At 40.1% G+C, this 19,210-nt stretch overlaps 1 protein-coding gene across 24 annotated transcripts in view; it reads right to left on the bottom strand.

Annotated features, from left to right (window-relative positions):
• Nucleotides 1-2,846: 2,846 nt before the first annotated feature.
• ldah (lipid droplet associated hydrolase) overlaps nt 2,847-19,210 on the bottom strand; it is a 281,972-nt gene continuing 265,608 nt past the window's right edge. For 17 of the 24 annotated variants that reach the window (XM_069886439.1, XM_069886442.1, XM_069886440.1 and 14 more), the window contains one exon: nt 2,853-4,270. In XM_069886439.1, coding sequence (XP_069742540.1) covers nt 4,079-4,270 — 192 coding nt within the window. In that variant the 3' untranslated portion in view covers nt 2,853-4,078. Of the gene's footprint in view, nt 4,271-19,210 lie in introns of all 24 variants that reach the window. The other 7 variants (XM_069886447.1, XM_069886446.1, XM_069886450.1 and 4 more) reach the window with 5 other exon arrangements.

The raw sequence follows: 19,210 nt of genomic DNA, 5'->3' as shown, positions 1-19,210 counted from the left end.
TGGTTCGGCCCTGCACGTGAAGAGAGAAATGGTGGCTGTCCGCAAAGGCTGATCGGCAGCGCACTGGGCCTGAGTGGGTGGGTAAGCAGGGGTGGGCAGAGGGTGTAGGTGAGGAGTAATGGGCAGGGGAAGTTATGGTGGTGCGAGGGGCAGTTAGAGGGAGGGATGAGTAGAAGGAGGGGTGGATAGGGAAGAGGTAAAAAGGGGGGGAGGGGCAGGGCGAGTAGGGGAGGGGTGATTAGAGGGTGAGAGACGGGTAGAGGGAGGAACAGGTTGAGGGGAGAGGCAGATGTTGTTGAAAATTTTCAATAAATATTTAGTTCGGCCCTCGACTTAGTCCAAGTTTTTAATTTTGGCCCTCCGTGAATTTGAGTTTGACACCCCTGATCTCGATCATTAATATATATGACAACCAGCAGTGAAATCAGTAACGATCCCTAAGGCACTCCACTCGATACTGGCCTCCAATTCGACAAAATTTTCCACCTCTACTTAATAGTACCACCTTTCTTACTAACCTCCTATGGGGAACATTATCATAATGTTATGATAATGTTAGCCTTACTAAAGTCCAAAGATACAGCATCCACCACCTTTCCCTCAACCTTTTTAGTAATCTCCTCAAAAAAATCTACAAGATTTGTTAGACATGATCTACTACGTATAAAACCATGCTGACTTCTCTGAATCAATCCCCATCTTTCCGAATAATTGTATATACACCATCTCAAAGAACACTTTCCATTAATTTACCCACCATCGACGTCAGACTTACAGGCCTATAATCATCAGGTCTACTTTTGGATCCTTTTTTGAACACCAGAACTACATGAGCCACCCTCCAGTCCTCCGGCACTTACTCCGTGGCCGGTGACATTTTAAATATTTCTGTCAATGTCCCCACTATTTGTTCACTAACCTCCTTCATGGCCTTAGGGAATATTTTGTCAGGGGCTGGAGATTTATCCACCTTTATCTTTTTCAATATAGCCAACACCACCTCCTTATTAATTCTTGTTATCCATGACCTCTCTACCAAATTTCTTCATTTCATCTGGCTCAATATTCTTTTCCTTTGTGAATACTGAAGAAAAAAAATCATTTAAAACTTCACCCCTCTACTCTGGCTTCTCACAGAGCCTACCCCCCTCATCTTCAATGGGTCCAATTTTATCCCTCGCTATTCTTTTACTTTTAATGTACCTATAGAAACCCTTTGGATTTATTTTTACTTTTCCTGCCAAAGGAGCTTCACATCTTCTTTTAGCCTTCCCAATTTCTTTAAGATTTTAAAATAAAAATACACTCCTTATATTCCTCAAGTAGTTCATCCCTTCCCTGCTGTTTATACCTGTTGTACACATCCCTCTTCCTCTGAACCAAGTTACCAGTATCTTTTGAAAACCAAGGCTCCCAAGAGTTTCTAACCTTCCCTTTAATCCTCATGGGGACATACTACCTCTGCACTTTCAGAACTTCTCCTTTGAATATCCACCATTTATCAGCTACATTCTTCCCTGAAAATAAATTATCCCAATCCACACCCTCCAAATCTTCTTCCAATCAAGAATTTTAACCTTTGGCCCACCTCTAGTCTTTTCCATTACTAGCTTAAAACTAATAGTATTGTGATCACTAGCCCCAAAGTGTTCCCCAACACAAACCTGTCACCTGACCTACTCATTCACTAATAGGAGATCCAATACTACCCTCCTTGAGTTGGTTCTTCTACGTATTGATTAAGAAAACTTTCTTGAACACACTTAAACTCTACCCAATCCAGCCCTCTTACTGTATGAGTGTCCCAATTAATGTTCGGAAAGTTGAAATCTCCCACAACTACCACTTTATGTTTATAACATCTATACACAATCTCCTTAAAATTTGCTCCTCTAATTCTCTCAGCCCTTTTAGTGGTCTATAATACACTCCCATTAAAATTCATGCCTCTGCATTCCTCAATTCCATTCAAATAGCCTCGCTAGACAATCCTACCAAACTATCCTGCCACAGCACTGCTAGAATGTTCTAATAAGCAATGCAAATCCTCCACCTTTTATCCCCCCTGTTCTATCAGGCCTAAAACAACAGAATCCTGGAATAATTAACTGGCAAACATGCCCTTCCTGCAACCAAGTTTCACTGATGGCCATAGTCATATTTCCATGTGACCATCCATGCCTTAAGCTCATCGTCATTATTTATAATGCTCCTTGCTTTAAAATATAAGCACTTTTGTTACCAACTACCTTTTTCCTCCCTCCTTCATTTATATTTTCTTTCTGTTCCATCCATTTCTTCTAACCTAGGTGTTCCTCTCCCTACTCTCTGTACTCTGATTTTGATTCCCACCCAGCCCCCCCTACCAAATTAGGTTAAACCCTCCCCAACAGCTGTAGCAAACCTGGCCACCAGGAGTTTGGACCCCCTCCAGTTCAAGTGCAGCTCATCTCTTTTGTACAGGTCTGACTTGCCCCAGAAGAGATCCCAATAATCCAGAAATCTAAACCCCTGCCCCTGCTTCTGAGCCACTCATTCATCCTCCACAATTTCCTGTTTCTACCCTCACCAGTGCATGGCACAGGCAGCAATCCAAAGATTGCCACACTTTAGGTCCTGCTTTTCAACTTCTTCCCTAACTCTATATAATCTTTTTTCTGGACCCCATCCTCTAACTATGTCATTGGTCCCCACATGGACCACAGCTTCTAGCTGCTCATCCTCCTCTTCCACCCACAGAATACCATGGACTCTATGAGAGACATCCCTGACCCCAGCACCTGGGAGGCAACATATCAACCAGGATCCCCAATTTCATCCAGCAAACCTCCTATCTGCTCCCCTAACCAGTGAGTCCCCAATTACAATAACCTTACTCTTGTCCCCTCTTCCCTTCTGAGCCAGTCTAACCCCTATGCCAGAGACCAGACCTCCAGGACTTGTCTCCTGGAGATCATATCTCCCCAAAAAAAACCTCATTTCTGGAAGTGGAGAACACAATTATAAATCATGATTTAACCAAAGTGGAGAAATCTTCAGGGTCATGAAGCTTTGTTCCAAGAAAACCCTGGTGGATGTACTTCTCCAGAGGCTTAGTCCTCATTAACATCATGGTGGAGAGAGGAAGAATAGTGGAAACATATTCTCCACACCAAGGTCCCAGAACGGCATCCTGAGCAAACATGAAAGTGAGCTGCCAGGAAGTGGCAAATTGTATTCGTGTCAATTTATGCCTGTGCCCCTCCCCCCAGTGGAATAGAAAGGAAGCACCAATTTGAAACAAGCGAGTTCTCCTTCCCTTTTCTGCTGTAAATGAGGTAGTGATCGTGCCAATAAACATTCTCCAAAGCAAACAGAAGACTATTTTTTTGGGCATGGGAACAGGTTAATCATTGAAGTTCAGACGGTGGTGCTGGGGAAGGATTGGGGTAAGTTGGTGATAGAAGCTTTACAAGGTCATCAATGGAGTATGTTATTTGAGACAATTGTTAGTTCCTTTAACAGACTCCAGATACAATGACACCAGGCTTCCTATTCTGGAAATATCTCAAATGCTAATTTGGTCTTGACAGGCTTCCAGTTAAAGAGATTTGATAGATGAGAGTTTGACAAATAGAGACAAATGATCTTAAAGCCTATGTAATAGTTTCCTTTGCCAGAATTTGGCAGACGTTGGAAAAGTTGCATCTATGCTTTTCAACAAACCTAAAATGTTCCTTTGATTGAAAAATAAAACAAACCTAATGAACTACAAGCAGACAGTGAATGCCAACAATCATTATTCTGTAAAAATGACCCAGATATAAAACAGATTTACATACTCAGGGGCTATGCATAGATAGAAAATTTACACCACAGTCACAAATATTTTGAAAGCTTTAGCAACCAGTTATTCATTCAAGCAAATAATTTTCCAAGTCTTCCTGAGAGATATGCCCAAAATTTAAAATATTTTGGTTTAAAATGATCTTGGTATACTTCTGTTGTGGAACACATTTGAATTCTGGGAGTATTAAATGTATTATTTAATTTAAATAAAAGTATTTATATTTTACATCTCACTTATACTAAGGTTGTATTACAATTTTGCAAGATCTGTTCTTAACCACTCTATAATCATTTGAGCCATCTCTACATTGGCATCCAAAACAAAGGCATGACGAATTCCTTTTTGGCAAAGAAGAATAGTTCCTTCAGGAAAGCTTCTCTTCATATCTTCATAGTATGAAACAGGGCACCAATGATCATTTGATCCATAGTAAAAGATGAGCTAAAAAGGAGATATATTACAGAATGTCAGTAAAGAATTAGTTCCCAAATTCACTTCAACAGCAGTTATTTCTTTGAAATATTTAACACATGACAACGAGACGCCTTGAAACATTTTAAAGTACGGTATTATTTTCCAATATTGACTTTCACTGTCTAGAAACATTAGGGCACAACAGAATGGGAGGTGAACTTACGATTCAGGTGTGCATCTTGATTCAAGTTTGGAAGATTGGGAAGGGGTGGGGGAAAATATTGTGTAATTGAATTGAGCCTGAGGAGAGTCAGTAGAAGGACAGGTCTTGATTTTTGAATTGATGTTCCTACTTGTGTAAGTACCTGTGTTTTAATGGTTAATCTGATATTTACATATTTATGGTGTTTGACAAATATAGTGGTGGGGGAGGATGAGGAGGGAGATCAGGCCTGTGCTTTGAATCAAAATCTGAGATGGGGCATTTGTGCCTTGAGTCAGTGTTGGGGTGAAAGGGAGAGGGTTCCATCCTTGAGGGAGGGTCTTATCTAATAGAGGTCCTACACCAGTGCAGCACTGAGAGGACTGAGTTGTTTGAGAGCATGCAACAAGAGTTGATCTTGGGGCAGTATGGTCCAGACTCCCATTGCACAGAGGTACCTTGCTGTCTGGTGCACTCCTGTCTCCGAAATCTAGGTAGAGGAGTAAGGGTGACCTATTCAATTTCCAGCGTGAAACAAAATGACAAAGAAACAGTTGTTTCTTTCCTGGGCAAAATACTACTTTAAATGGCATGAAGTTGGAAAAAAAAGTATTATGCGATTGAATTTCTACATCAAGATCTACTGGAACAGATTATGCAATTTAAAAAAAATCTGCTTGTATTATAAGATACCAAGTAGGTGATATCTACTTTTAAAAATAAACTTTCCAAATACACTTTCAATGAATACTTCACCTTGCATATCACTGTTATTTTTTAAAAAAGTTTTAGACAGGTGGTGTTATAAATTATTTTCCGCATTAGCTTCTGTAAAGCTCGTGAATATATTTTCAGAATTTTCATCACTTATAGAGACAGTGGAAAGTTCACAAGCATAATTGCAGAGAAGATTATGGCTGAAAATGACTGTTTGTAACATTCTGTTTGAAGTTGAGCTTGGAAACTTCAGTTCACAGAAGGCAGCACTGAGTAGTTCAGTTTAATAAATTCCAATTGGAAAAGTATTAGGATTCCTGCAAAAAAACTTTGTGGAATACTAACTAGAACCTTCCTTACAGCACTCAAGGGTTCATTCAACAAAAAAAAGTATAGTTTGAAAGCTGTAATTATGAAAAATCTTTTCATTTTAATTTCACATTTCTAATGATGGGGAACAGCAGCTGGTTTTTCAGAATTATTTTTGAGCACTTAACCAATAACCACTAAAGTACCTTAAAAGATGTAAATTATTTAATCATGTACCTTTCATTTATTTTTGAAATTATTCAAAACAGTATACAGCAGGAAACAAGTTAAATATTATTTACTACAGTTGCTTAGGAAACAAGTGGCCAAAAGTTCAGAATTCACAGTGTGCCCAGATGATGAGGTACTTTGGCCAAGAAATGGATTAGAATGTTGTCAGAATACACTACTGGGCAGGGCTTGAAATCATTACATCTCAACATTGATATTATTCTTGGACAGATTTAGGACATTCTTGGAACCCAAAATGTGTGCCTATTTAAAAAGAGTACAAGTTGATCCACAATTCATTTTTAATCCATAAAAAAGAATGTGATTTATTGGGTGACTTTAGAAGCACAGTACAATAAAGTATAGATTTACAGCTTTTAGAAAAACATTTGCATTTTAGTTCAAAGGAGACCAACTATTAATGAAATGCCATTTTAAAAAAAATTAAGTAGAATTCTCGAATAAGTATGGTTCACAAAATTATAGATTCAAATCTTGCCTTAAATCAGAGTTCAAGGATTAATAGCTAGTGACAGAGAAGGGAGCATATTTCTAGGTGTGAAATCCAGTGGCACAGGGGCAGAACAGGTGCCAGGGGAATTGAAAATTTGGCCCAAATCCACAAAACCAGATTTATCAGATTTTTGTGCCAAGTGGAAATTTTGAGCGGCCTTTTAGGCTTGGTCATGCTGAGAAGGCAACCCAACTGTATTTGAATGTAATACACCACTTTATTTAAACTTATTTGCTTCAAATGGGAATAGAATATGGTCATGTGGAATACAGTGACAGTAAGCTCTATGAACAATGGAGGATCGTAAAATGCCAAATTTTTTAACCACTTTGAAAATGTTTTAAAAAGACTGTCTCCTAGCAAGGCATCATTCTTATGGGGAACAAATATTTCTTCTGAGCACCAACTGTAACAAAGCATTTGTGTGATTTCAGCAAGAAAACATTGGAAACGAGGAGCTCCTGGTTTCACAGGAACCCATAGAGGAACAAATCAAGAGCTCTGTGGTGTTTGTTAAGTCCTATGAAATATAATGATGCTCACTGATTTTAAAGTACCACAGATACAAAGTTTCATGAAGATAAGAGATGTTGAGATTTGAGACTTTCTTTGTATGAAGAATGGGTAGGAGGGATTGTGAAGTATGTAAATTTTCACTGAGTTAAACTTCACATTCAGCTGATTAGATTCACAGCATTGCTTTAGGTGAGAGATGCTCAGGCAGGTATCAGGACTGGCATATTTCAGGGAAAGGAAACATTTTTGGACATCTCAGTTATTGTTCAGAACCTCTTCTGGTAGGCATGAGTGTGATGTGCTGTGGTAGCAGCTAGCAGGCACAAAACACAAAAGACTTCTACAGACTTTATTATTTTCAGCTGTGGTGGTTACCGAGTGACTGGCTCAGGAGGGGCCGGCTCAGGCTTGTATTTGGATCGTCTGATTGACAGCCGACTAGGTGAAGTCAGCCCCCAGGTGGTCCTTCTGTAGGTACAGAGATTTCCCCCTGCAGTAGGCTAGTGGTCGTATTACCACATTTGAGAGGGGGCATATTTACCAAGGTGGCATGTGGTCAGATTCCACCTCATGTGGGGTGAAATTAAATCAGAGAAAATCTGCAGCATGTTAAGAACCATGGGTGAAAGGTAGCAGGTTTTTGGCCTTGTGAAGAAGGTTAAGGATGCAGGCTGGTTTCCCCAAAATGGCTGACCAAAAGCTGCTTGCAATATTTGGGCTTGAAGTTGCAACAAGACTTCCCTAGCAATACACATGAAGCTTGAGAGCTTGGAGACTGTTGGAATTCCTTTAATGTTTGATACTGAAGTTGGATTCATTCATTAATGAATACACGATTAACTGATCACCAAACTCAAAGATCTGGGACTCAACACCTCACTGTGTTAATGGATCATGGATTTCCTCACCTCCATTTCATAATCAGTGAGAATTGGTATGAACCTCCTCCACAATCTCAATCAGTACTGGAGCACAACAGGGTTCTGTTCTTAGCCCTCTGCATACCAACAATTGTGTGGCTCAGTACAACGATAATACCTTATACAAATTTGCTGACAATATCACAGTAGTGGGCTGTTTAAAGAAAGGTGGTGAGTCGGCATACAGGAGGGAGATTGAAGACTTGGCTGAATGGTGCACCAACAACAACCTTGCACTTAATGTCACCAAAACTAAGGAGCTGATTATTGACTTCAGGAAATGAAAGCCCAGAGATATACAATCTAGTGATCATTGGGGGAATCAGAGATGGCGAGGGAGAGGAAATTTAGATTCTTGGGAGACACTAGCTTGGAAAATCTTTCCTGGACCCAACATATCAATGGCATCGTGAAGAAAGCACATCAGTGCCTCCACTTCCTCAGGAGTTTGTGGAGGTTTGGTATCACACCAGAAACCCTGGCAAATTTCTACCGATTATGTGGTGGAAAGTGTATTGACTGGCTGCATCATGGTCTGGTATGGAGACACCAATATCCCTGAGCATAAAGCCCTGCAAAAGGTAGTGGACAAAGCCCAGGATATCACAGGCAAAATCCTTCCCACAATTGAAAACATCTTCAGAGAATGCTGCTGTCGGAGAGCAGCAGCAATCAAGGATCCACACTACCCAGCACACACACAGTTCTCATTGATGCAATGAGTAAGGAGGTCTAGGTTCCACAAGACTTGCACCACCAGATTCAGGAACAGCTGCTACCCCTCCACCATCAGACTCCTCAACAACAAACTCAAGCAGGGCCACATTTAAGGACTCTTACTGTGCACTTTATTGATATTCAGTTTGTTTACATTCATTATCTTTATTTATTTACATGTTTACACTGTGTACAGTTTTTTTTGTACTCCCAATAAGTAGTAACCCTGCCTAGCCTGCAGAAAAAGAACCTCAGGGTTGTATTTGATGTCATGTATGTACTCTGATAATAAATCTGAAATCTGAATCTGTTTAAAAATAACTAATCTTGAAGTTATGACCTGTTTGAGGTAACATGGACAAACCTTGAGGCAGTTGACAGTTGCAGAAAAAGGTGGAATGGTTGTTTGGAGCCAAGTTGTGATTGAAACTGTTTAATGTAAAAATCTCTTGCTCCAAATTCCAAGCTTGGAAGCATCAAGACAGGTTTAGGTTAAGAAGTTGATGTAATATCAACGCAGGTGATGATATTAGTCTTGTGGCATTGACATTGGTTGGTCCAAGCAGTTGATGATAATTTAGTAGTTGTCATTCAGAATGGATCGATTTTCTAGGTTTGGGAGAACTGCTGTCATGCTCTGATGCCCTGAGTGGCTGTACAATGAACTGGCTCTCCACGTTTTTGGAGAAATGCCTCATCTCATTTAGATTCTGGATGCCATGACATTATAAGAGAGCTAAAGAAACATTTGTGATTTTTTTTTTTAAACATCATGTCATTTTTACATATAAAAATATGGGTCCTGAATTTATCCCAGTGAAGTCTGCCAAACATCTTGCATAGTTTTGTTTGAATCCTTTTGAGAAGACAGGGACCTGGTTGCATGGATCATGCATTGTCTGAAGGAATTTCCATTTCACCTTCTAAAAGTAAGAAAGCCATTTATTCCAAGAGTATGACACTAAACTCGATCTTCTTCAATTTGTATATATCAGCCTTTTTGAAATAGTTTAAATCATGATTAATTGTTTTTTCACTAATGCAGCAATCAATGATAAAGTGTAAAAATGCAATTAAATAAAACACTTTGTAAGTTTATTTAAAGGCACGAAAAATAGTCTGAATGTTTGTACAGGACAAAGCTAATGGTTCAGTTTCCTGTCAGTGTGACCTAACCCATTTTGTCAATGCAAAAGAAGCTCAGGTACCTATTCTCACGAGAACATGTATAAATCTATACAAACTCTGATGGTATGAAATTACATTTTCTATTCATTTTATCATCAACCAGGCCCACCAAACATAACTTATTTTCACAAATATTATTTTGTGTATCCAAATGAGTACCTTTCCAAGTGTTGTTACAACCTACATTGCCAAAACATTGGATTAAAATAAAAAGCGGTAAGTGTTAGTTTTTAAAAATATGCAAATAAAAGATAAGAAAATATATTTGTATTATTATGGTCCTTAACATTAGATGTATTGTTGAGAAACTCATCTGAACGTATGCCATGAGAGAACACTCATATTTGGGAATCGGGAGCATGGGTGGAAGATGGTTTTAGGTGTTTGGTTTAATGGGAGACTTGGTTATATTGTTCAGTGGGATCCTCATTTTCTCAAAATTCTCCAATTTTTGAGCCACACATTTTATGGTAAAAATTGAGTGAATGCCAAGAAACTTGATGCTCATGCAGTCATATACAAAACTATTTTATGCCTTTCATACAGTGAATAAAACAATTTGTATAATGCAAAATATACAGAAAAATTATATATTTTACGTGAAAAGAATATCATTGCCATTTAATGTTACAGTATTTATAAATCTGAAGCACAAATGTTAAATAAGTGTAAATTGCAAATCAAGGGGCACGTTGCTAAATGTACAGTTGGAAGGGGGAAGGACCATCAAACTCATATTTGTGAGATTAAACCTTGAATAACAGAAGGAAAAAAAGAAAATTTCCACCAGAAATAGGAAGTTAATTATTAAGGTTGCAACTGTTTATTTTGAAGAAATCAAGCAACTTGGGTGCAGAAATATTGCTAATAAACATTCCACACCGAGATGAAAGACGAGCTTGAAAATGGTCAATTACATTCAGTTATGGAAAGCACTCTTGGGAAATGCAATGAGTTGCATCTATCACTAGAAGTGATTAAGGTGCCTTGAGAACTATTGCAAACTTCCAGCTGTTATCCATCTGGCTTAAATCCAGCAACAAAATCACAGAAAATCCATAGTGTATTTATTTTCAAAATAGTTAAATTTTGCAAAATGTAGTCTTGAAATCTCATAATTCCAAGATGTGTGTTCTCAACAGAATCACGAGGTATTTTGACACTAGGTCCTGCTTCCATCATTGCAACTGACATTGTAGACATATAAATAAAGCTTAAGTTAGTAGTTTGGTTAATGGCCTTTGATGTGACATGTGGTCAATAGTAAAACAAAACAGCTTCCTCCTGCAAATGTCTCTTTCCTCATCTTTGTCATTCATTTAACAATCTGTTTTCCCTTTTGTTGACTGCATTTTGTCTCTCCATATCATAACTCGGCTCTCATCTCCAATTTTCTGTCTTTTTGAAAGACCTTTTTTGTCGAGCTCTCACACTCTTGTTTGTAAACTTATTCAGTTAACATTTTTTACCATTAAATGCCCAATTTAACAATATATCTACTCTGGACAAAATGCTTTTTTTCTGTCACAGTGGGAACATATTGGGAATCACAGATCCATTTTGCATTGATGAATCTGTGATTTTTTTTGCGATTGAGACAGGGATCTCTGTCGAAGCAAAAGGAGAGGGTTTAGATTTGTGCCTTAAGAAGTGGGTTTAAACCATGCACTACTTGGAAACTAGTAGTGGCAGGAGAGAATAAGAACCACCCAGGTGCCAAGTTATGGGCTATCTCAGATGAAGTTGACTGCATTCTCAAGTGGCTGAGTATGCAGCCAGAGATTGTGGACAATATAGGGACTAATGTGAGTAGGAAGGGTGAGGAAGTACTGCAAAGAGAGTTCAGGGATGTAGGGGTGAAATTGAAGGACAGGACCTCCAGGGTTGTGATACTGCTACTGTGCCACATTCTAGTAAGGCTAAAAATAGGAGGATAATGCAGATCAACATGGTGCAGGAGGGAGGGCTTCAGATTTCTGGATCATTCGGCTCTCTTCCAGGGAAAGTGGGACATGTACCAGCAGGAAGGTTTGCATCTGAACTGGTGAGGGACTAATATCCAAATATGTTTGGGTAAGTTTTCTAAATCAATATATTTGGGTATCAACTGAAGAGGGTGCAATACTGGATCTCCTATTAGTGAACAAGACAGGATAGGGGAAAGCTTTGGGTTCAGTGATCATCATACCATTAGTTTCAAGATAATTATGGATAAGGATAGGTCTGGACCTTGGGTTGAGATTCTAAATTGGAGAAAGGCCAAATATGAGGAAATGAGAAAGGATCTAGGAAGTGTGATTGTTTTCGGGCAAGGATGTGCTTTGGTAACTGGAGGTCCTTCAAAGGCAAAATTTTGAGAGTACAGAATTTGTATGTCAGGATTACAGGCAAAGTTGACAGGTATAAGGGGCCTTGGCTTTTAAGGGACATTGAGGATCTGGTTAAGAAGAAGAGAGAGGTGTATAACGGGTAGATGCAACAAGGAACAAATAAGGTATTAAAACAAGAAAAAAAAAAGGAAATCAAGAGGGTTAAAAGAACACGAGTTTGCTCTGGCAGACAAGATGAAGGAAAATCATAATGTATATATAGAGAGAAAAAGGATAGAAAGGGACAAAATTAGTTCTCTTAAAAATCAGTGATCAGGAAAGATGGAGGAGATCTCAAATGGCTTTTTTTGCATCATTATTTAATCAAGAAATTAGCACAGAGTCTAGGGAAGTGAGGCAAACAATCAGTGAGCTCATGGAACCAATAGAGATGAAAGAGGAGGAGATAACTGCTGTCTTAAAATTAATAAAGGTGAATAAATCCCCAGGATTTGAAAAGGTATTCCCTCAGACCTTCATGGAGGCTAGTGTAGAAATTGCAGATATATTTAACATGTCCTTAGCCATGGGTGAGATGCTAGAGGATTGGAGAGCAGCTAAAATTGTTCAATTGTTTAAAAATAACACAGGAAATTATAGCTGGTGACCCTCGTATCAGTAGTAGGTAAGTTATTGAAAGGTGGAATATCATTCAGTCGGGGACTGAATGAGGATAATTAACATTGCTTTGTTCATGGTAGATCATGTTTAAACAATCAGATTTTTGAGGAGGTTACCATGAAAGTTGATGAAAGAAAGGCTGTGGATGTTGTCAACATAGTCTTTACCAAGGCCTTTAACAAGGTCCCATATGGGAGGTTAGTCAGGAAGGTTCAGTTGCTCTGCATTCATGGTGAGGTAGTAAACTGGAATCGACATTGGGTTTACAGGAGGAGCCAGAGACTGGTAGTGGATGATTGCTTCTCAGACTGGAGGCCTGTTACTCGTGGTGAGCATCAGAGATTAGTGCTAGGTCCATTGTTGTTTGTCATCTATATCAATGAATTGAATGATGCTTTGGTAACTTGGATCAAATCAAGTTTACAGATGGGGTGGCATGGTTGGCAAAGTGATTAGCATAACACCTTTAAAGTGCCAGCAATTGGGATTTGGGTTCGAATCCCACACTGTCTGTAAGGAGTTTGTATGTTCTTGCCATGTCTGTGTGGGGTTTCCCTGTGGACTCCGGTTTCCTCCCATCCTTTAAAACGTACTGGGCTTGTGGGTTAATTGGGTGGCATGGACTTGTGGGCTGAAATGGCTGTATGTTAAAATTTAAATGACAGAAAGATTGGAGATGCAGTGGACAGCAAGGAAGGTTTTCGAGGTTTGCAGAGGGATCCAGATCTGTTGGAAAAATGGATAGTAAAATGGCAGATAGAATTTAATGCAGACAAGTGGGAGGTGTTGCATTTTGGAAGGAAATACATGGTAAGCTGTCGGGCACTGAGGAGTGTGGTAGGAAAAAAAGGCATCTGGAAATGCAGGTAGGTAGGGTTGTAAAAAGAGATTTTGGCATATTGGCCTTCATAAATAAAAGTATTGAATATAGGAGTTGGGATGTTATGGTAAAGTTGTAAAAGACATTGGTAAGCCAAATTTGGAGTATTGTGTGCAGTTTTGGTCATCTAACTACAGGAAAGATGTCAATAAGATTGAAAGAGAGGCGGAGAAGATTTATTAAAATTTTGCTGGGTCTTGAGGAACTCAGGGAGATGTTAAACAGGTTAAGACTTTATTCCCTGGAGTGTAGAAGAATGAGGGGAGATTTTATAGAGGTCTACAAAATTATGAGGAATATAGATAGAATAATGCAAGTACTGTTTATGCTGCCGTATAAGATGGGACTTGAACTTTAAAAATGTTACCCCAAATCCAGGAGTCATCTTATAATGCCAACTATAAAATCCAAACCTTAATAGTGATGTCTCTGCGCTCCCCCACGCCAAGTATAAAATTCTAACCTTAACAGCAATGTCTTGGTGCTCCCCCGCGGGGTCCATCTGCTCAGTCTGACTGCCATCAACTTTAAATGGCTGGTTACGGTAGCTGACAGTGCTTTTATTTTAAAAAAAATATGCTAATAAAATTTAAACCTTTTACTTGGTAATTTGCTTTTAAAATGTTGTGACAGCATCACTCCACTAGTCAGTGGAATGGTTAATAAATGACTATTTGGGCACTTAGAGCAGTATCATACAGCAAGTATTGCTCAAAGCCTACATTTTAGGTGGAAATTCAGGGGGTCATCTTCTACAGTGTAATCTTGTATGCTGGCATATATGATAGGCTTTTTCAGTGAGGTCTGGTGAGATATAAACCAAAGATAGTAACTATTGCCCTGTAGCACTCACATCTACTACGATCAAATGCTTTGAGAAGTTGGTCATGGCCAGAATTAATACGTACCTAATTAAAGGTCTGGACCTGCTGCAATTCACCCACGGTCATAATCACTCCACCGTCATAATCACTGGCTCTCTATTCAGGTCTGAATAACCTGGACCACAGCAACTCATACAGTGCCCTCCATAATGTTTGGGACAAAGATACTTTTTTCCTTTATTTGCCCCTGCATTCCACAAATTTGTAATTAAATAATTCACATGTCATTAAAGTGCACATCCAAGACTTTATTCGAGGTTATCTCTATAAATTTTGGTTTGACCATGTAGGAATTACAGCACTTTTTATATATTGTCCCCTCATTTCAATGCATCATAATGTTTGGGACATTTGGCTTCACTGGTGTTTGTGAGTACTCAAGTTTATTTAATTGCTTCATTTGTGCAGGTATAAGTGAGCTTACTTCAATGCTTTTGATCACCTTTGAAGTCTGTAGTTGCCATTTTTCTACATGAGGACCATTGTTGTGCCAGGGAAAGTCCAATAAGCCATTGTGAGGCTGATAAACAAAAATAAAACTGTGAGAGACATTGTCCAAACCTTGGAATTACCAACACCAACATCGTTAAGAAGAAAGAGTATAGTGATGAGCTCAGTAATCGCAAAGGTACTGGTTTCTAAGGAAAATCTCCACTGCTGATGACAGAAGGATTCTCATCATAATGAAGAAAAAATCCCCAACAGATCAGAAACATTCTTCGGCGGCAGATTGTGATTATTGAGCTCACCAGAACACTCTTCTTAATAATGTTCCAAAGAGTTGATTTTGGCAATCCTGAGGTTTGGGTGATGAATCTTAAATACTTTATTCTTGTTTTTCAGCCTCATAATGGCTTCTTCGATTTTCATCGGCATAACTCAGGTCCTCATATTAACAAATGGCAACCATAGACTCCAAAGGTGATCAAAAACTTCAAAGCAAGTCTTGTTCTCTTATACCTGCATAAAGCAGTTAAACATACCTGAAAATGGTGCCTTGAAATAAGAAGTGCTGTAAATTCTACATGGTCAAACCAAAATGTACATAAATAACCTTTATTAAAATCTGGATTGTGAATTACTTGTGAATTGTTTGATTATAAATTTCAAACTGTGGAGCACAGGGACATTTTAAGGAAAAAAGGTATATGCTGAACCAAGCCATGAAAGACCTCAACAATGAAGACGCTGTTTACATCCGGTACCGCACGATGGCAGTCTCTTCAATCTGAGGCGCCTGCAAGCTCACACCAAGACACAAGAGCAACTTGTCCGTGAACTACTCTTTGCAGACGATGCCGCTTTAGTTGCCCATTCAGAGCCAGCTCTTCAGCGCTTAACGTCCTGTTTTGCGCAAACTGCCAAAATGTTTGGCCTGGAAGTCAGCCTGAAGAAAACTGAGGTCCTCCATCAGCCAGCTCCCCACCATGACTACCAGCCCCCCCCACAACTCCATCGGGCACACAAAACTCAAAACGGTCAACCAGTTTACCTATCTTGGCTGCACCATTTCATCGGATGCAAGGATCAGCAACGAGATAGACAACAGACTCTCCAAGGCAAATAGCGCCTTTGGAAGACTATACAAAAGAGTCTGGAAAAGCAACCAACTGAAAAACCTCACAAAGATTAGCGTATACAGAGCCGTTGTCATACCCACACTCCTGTTCGGCTCTGAATCATGGGTCCTCTACCGGCATCACCTACGGCTCCTAGAACGCTTCCACCAGCATTGTCTCCGCTCCATCCTCAACATTCATTGGAGCGACTTCATCCCTAACATCGAAGTACTCGAGATGGCAGAGGCCAACAGCATCGAATCCACGCTGCTGAAGATCCAACTGCGCTGGGTAGGTCACATCTCCAGAATGGAGGACCATCGCCTTCCCAAGATCGTGTTATATGGCGAGCTCTCCACTGGCCACCGTGACAGAGGTGCATCAAAGAAGAGGTACAAGAACTGCCTAAAGAAATCTCTTGGTGCCTGCCACATTGACCACCGCCAGTGGGCTGATATCGCCTCAAACCATGCATCTTGGTGCCTCACAGTTTGGCGGACAGTAACCTCCTTTGAAGAAGACCGCAGAGCCCACCTCACTCACAAAAGGCAAAGGAGGAAAAACCCAACACCCAACCCCAACCAACCAATTTTCCCCTGCAACCGCTGCAACAGTGTCTGCCTGTCCCACATCGGACTTGCCAGCCACAAACGAGCCTGCAGCTGACGTGGACATTTACCCCTCCATAAATCTTCGTCCGCGAAGCCAAGCCAAAGATGGAGGGCAGCAGACATCCAGCTATTTTTCATCAACTACAGCTCAGAATTCAAAAGCATTATTCCCTCCATGCTGATTAACAAGCTCCAAACCCTGGGCCTCTGAACTTTCCTCTGCAACTGGATCCTTGACTTCCTCATCGGAAGACCACAGTCATTACGAATTGGAAACAACATCTCCTCCTCACTGACGATCAGAACAGGTGCACCTCAAGGATGCGTGCTTAGCCCACTGCTCTACTCGTTTTACATCCATTACTGTGTGGCTACGCACAATTCAAATGCTATCTGCAAATTTGCCGATGATGCTACAGATGTTGGAAGAATCACCAACAGCAAAGAGGAAGCGTCCAGGAGGGAGATAGATCAGCTCGTTGAGTGGTGTCACAACAACCTTGGACCCAATGTTAGCAAAACCAAGGAGATGATGCGGACTTCAGGAGAAAATCAGAACAGTCCTCATTGAGAGGTCAGCAGGGGCGAGGGTCAAGCACTTCAAATTTCTGGGTGTCAACATCTCTGAGGATCTATCCTGGAGCTTCCATGTCGATGCAATCACAATGAAGGCTCGCCAGCGGCTATACTTTGAGGAGTTTTAGGATTCAGGATGCCACCAAAGGCTCTCAGAAACCTCTACAGGTGTACTCTGGAGAGCATTCTGACTGGTTGCATCACCGTCTACGTATGGAGGTGCCAATGCTCAGTACAGGAAAAAACTCCAGAGGGTTGTTAACTTGGCCTGTGACATCATGTGCACGAGACTTTGCCTTAGGAAAGCAGCCTCTATCCTAAACGACTCCCACTACTCAGGTCATGCCCTTCTTTACTCTGCTACCATTGAGAAAAAAAGTACGGGAGCCTGAAGATGAGCACTCAACGGCTCAAGGACAGCTTCTCACCCATCAGATATCTGAATGAACAATGAACCACAGGAACTCTCTCACCTTGTCTTTTTCTTGTACTATTTTATTTATTTTGAAATGTGGTTTATAGAGATGTTTACATTATGATGTTGCTGCAAAACAACACATTTCATGACATGTTTATGACAATAAATTTTGATTTTGATAGGACATGGGTTAAGAGTAAAATGGGGAAGTTTAAGGGGAACATTAGGGGGAGCTTTTAAAATACAGAGTAGTGAGAGTGAGAGCTGAAGTGTTGATTCCAGTTTCAGATTTAATATTGAGAAAATGGCAGATACATGGATGGGAGCAGTATGGAGGGATATGGACTGGGTGCAGTCAGTGGGACTTAGAATACTAGAAGGACTGGAGGGGTGTTTCTGTCCTGTAATGTTCAATGGTTCTAAGTGAAACACAATCTGCTGGAGGAACTCAGCAGGCTAAACAGCATCAGCGGGAGAGAAATAATGGTCTATGTTTTGAGCTGAGACACTTTATCTAGAAGCCACATTAGATGTGGGACTATGTTAGGTTTTGGCAATATCGATGTGATTTGGCAAAACTGGGAAAATGCTCAGCTGAGATAAACTGATTGTCTAGTTTGCACAACTAAGTACAGTATTGAGAAATAGTTGGATAGTCAAAACTTTCATAAATGGATAAAAATAAGGATTGGCAAAGGAATATTTAATGTAAATTGCAAGAGCAAGATTGGGTAGCTATTACACACATGACAAAAGTTAATAATAGCACCACTGTGTATTTGTAATTGCTTTTTGTTACAGGTGCCTACTATCAATAAAAGAATACTGGAAAATATAGTGTATGGCCAATATAACAGTTATATAAATAACTGCTTTCTTAAAAACTGCTTTCCATAAGAACATAAGAAATATTAGCAGTAGGAGGCCATCTGCCATTCATCAAGATTCATGGATGATCTTCCAATTTCAGGCTACTTTGCTGCACTCACGCAATATGCCTTGATTCTCTCAGTATCCAGAAATCTGCAGAGCTCTGTTTTGAATCAACTCCGTGATTGAACCATCACCGTACTCTTTTCAGTCCTAGAAGGCCTATCCTATATTTTAGGCTGTCACCCTTGGTTTTACATTTATCAGCCAGGATTCTATTTGTATTCAAACTTTAAAATCCTGTCAGAATTTTCGTCGATTATTTATCGTTCACGGTAAAGACGAGATAGCACTTCTCCAAGACCATGGAGCATATTTTACATAAATATATGTTAAACACATTGGAATATTAAGAAATATAAAGTAACTGTCCATCGTACACTATCCATATATATTCTGGGAATTCAGGAGCCTTGGTGGGGGGGGGGGGGGGGGAACTGTTGCCCAATCTGGATGTAATGACCTTAGTGCGATGCTACCTCCTACCAGATGGCAGAAGGAAGAACAGTTTACATGAGGGGTGTGTGCAGACCTTCACAATGTTTATTGCCTTTCTCCTGTGTCGAGTGTTGTAGATGTCCTTCATGGTAGGAAAGGAGCACCCATTGATCTTTTCCACTGACTTCACTACCCTCTGCAGGCCCTTGCAGTCCAAGTTGGTACAGCTACCAAACCAGACGGTGATGTAGTTGCACAGGATGCTCTCAATACATCCTCTGTAGAATGTAGCGAGGATGGAGAGTGGGAGATGGACTTTCCTCAGCCTTCGCAGGAAGTAGAGGTGCTGCTGGGGTTTCTTGGCTAT

This window comes from Narcine bancroftii, chromosome 6, assembly GCF_036971445.1.
Source record: "Narcine bancroftii isolate sNarBan1 chromosome 6, sNarBan1.hap1, whole genome shotgun sequence".
Classification (NCBI taxonomy): domain Eukaryota; kingdom Metazoa; phylum Chordata; class Chondrichthyes; order Torpediniformes; family Narcinidae; genus Narcine; species Narcine bancroftii.
This window is presented reverse-complemented; position numbering and strand designations above follow the sequence as displayed.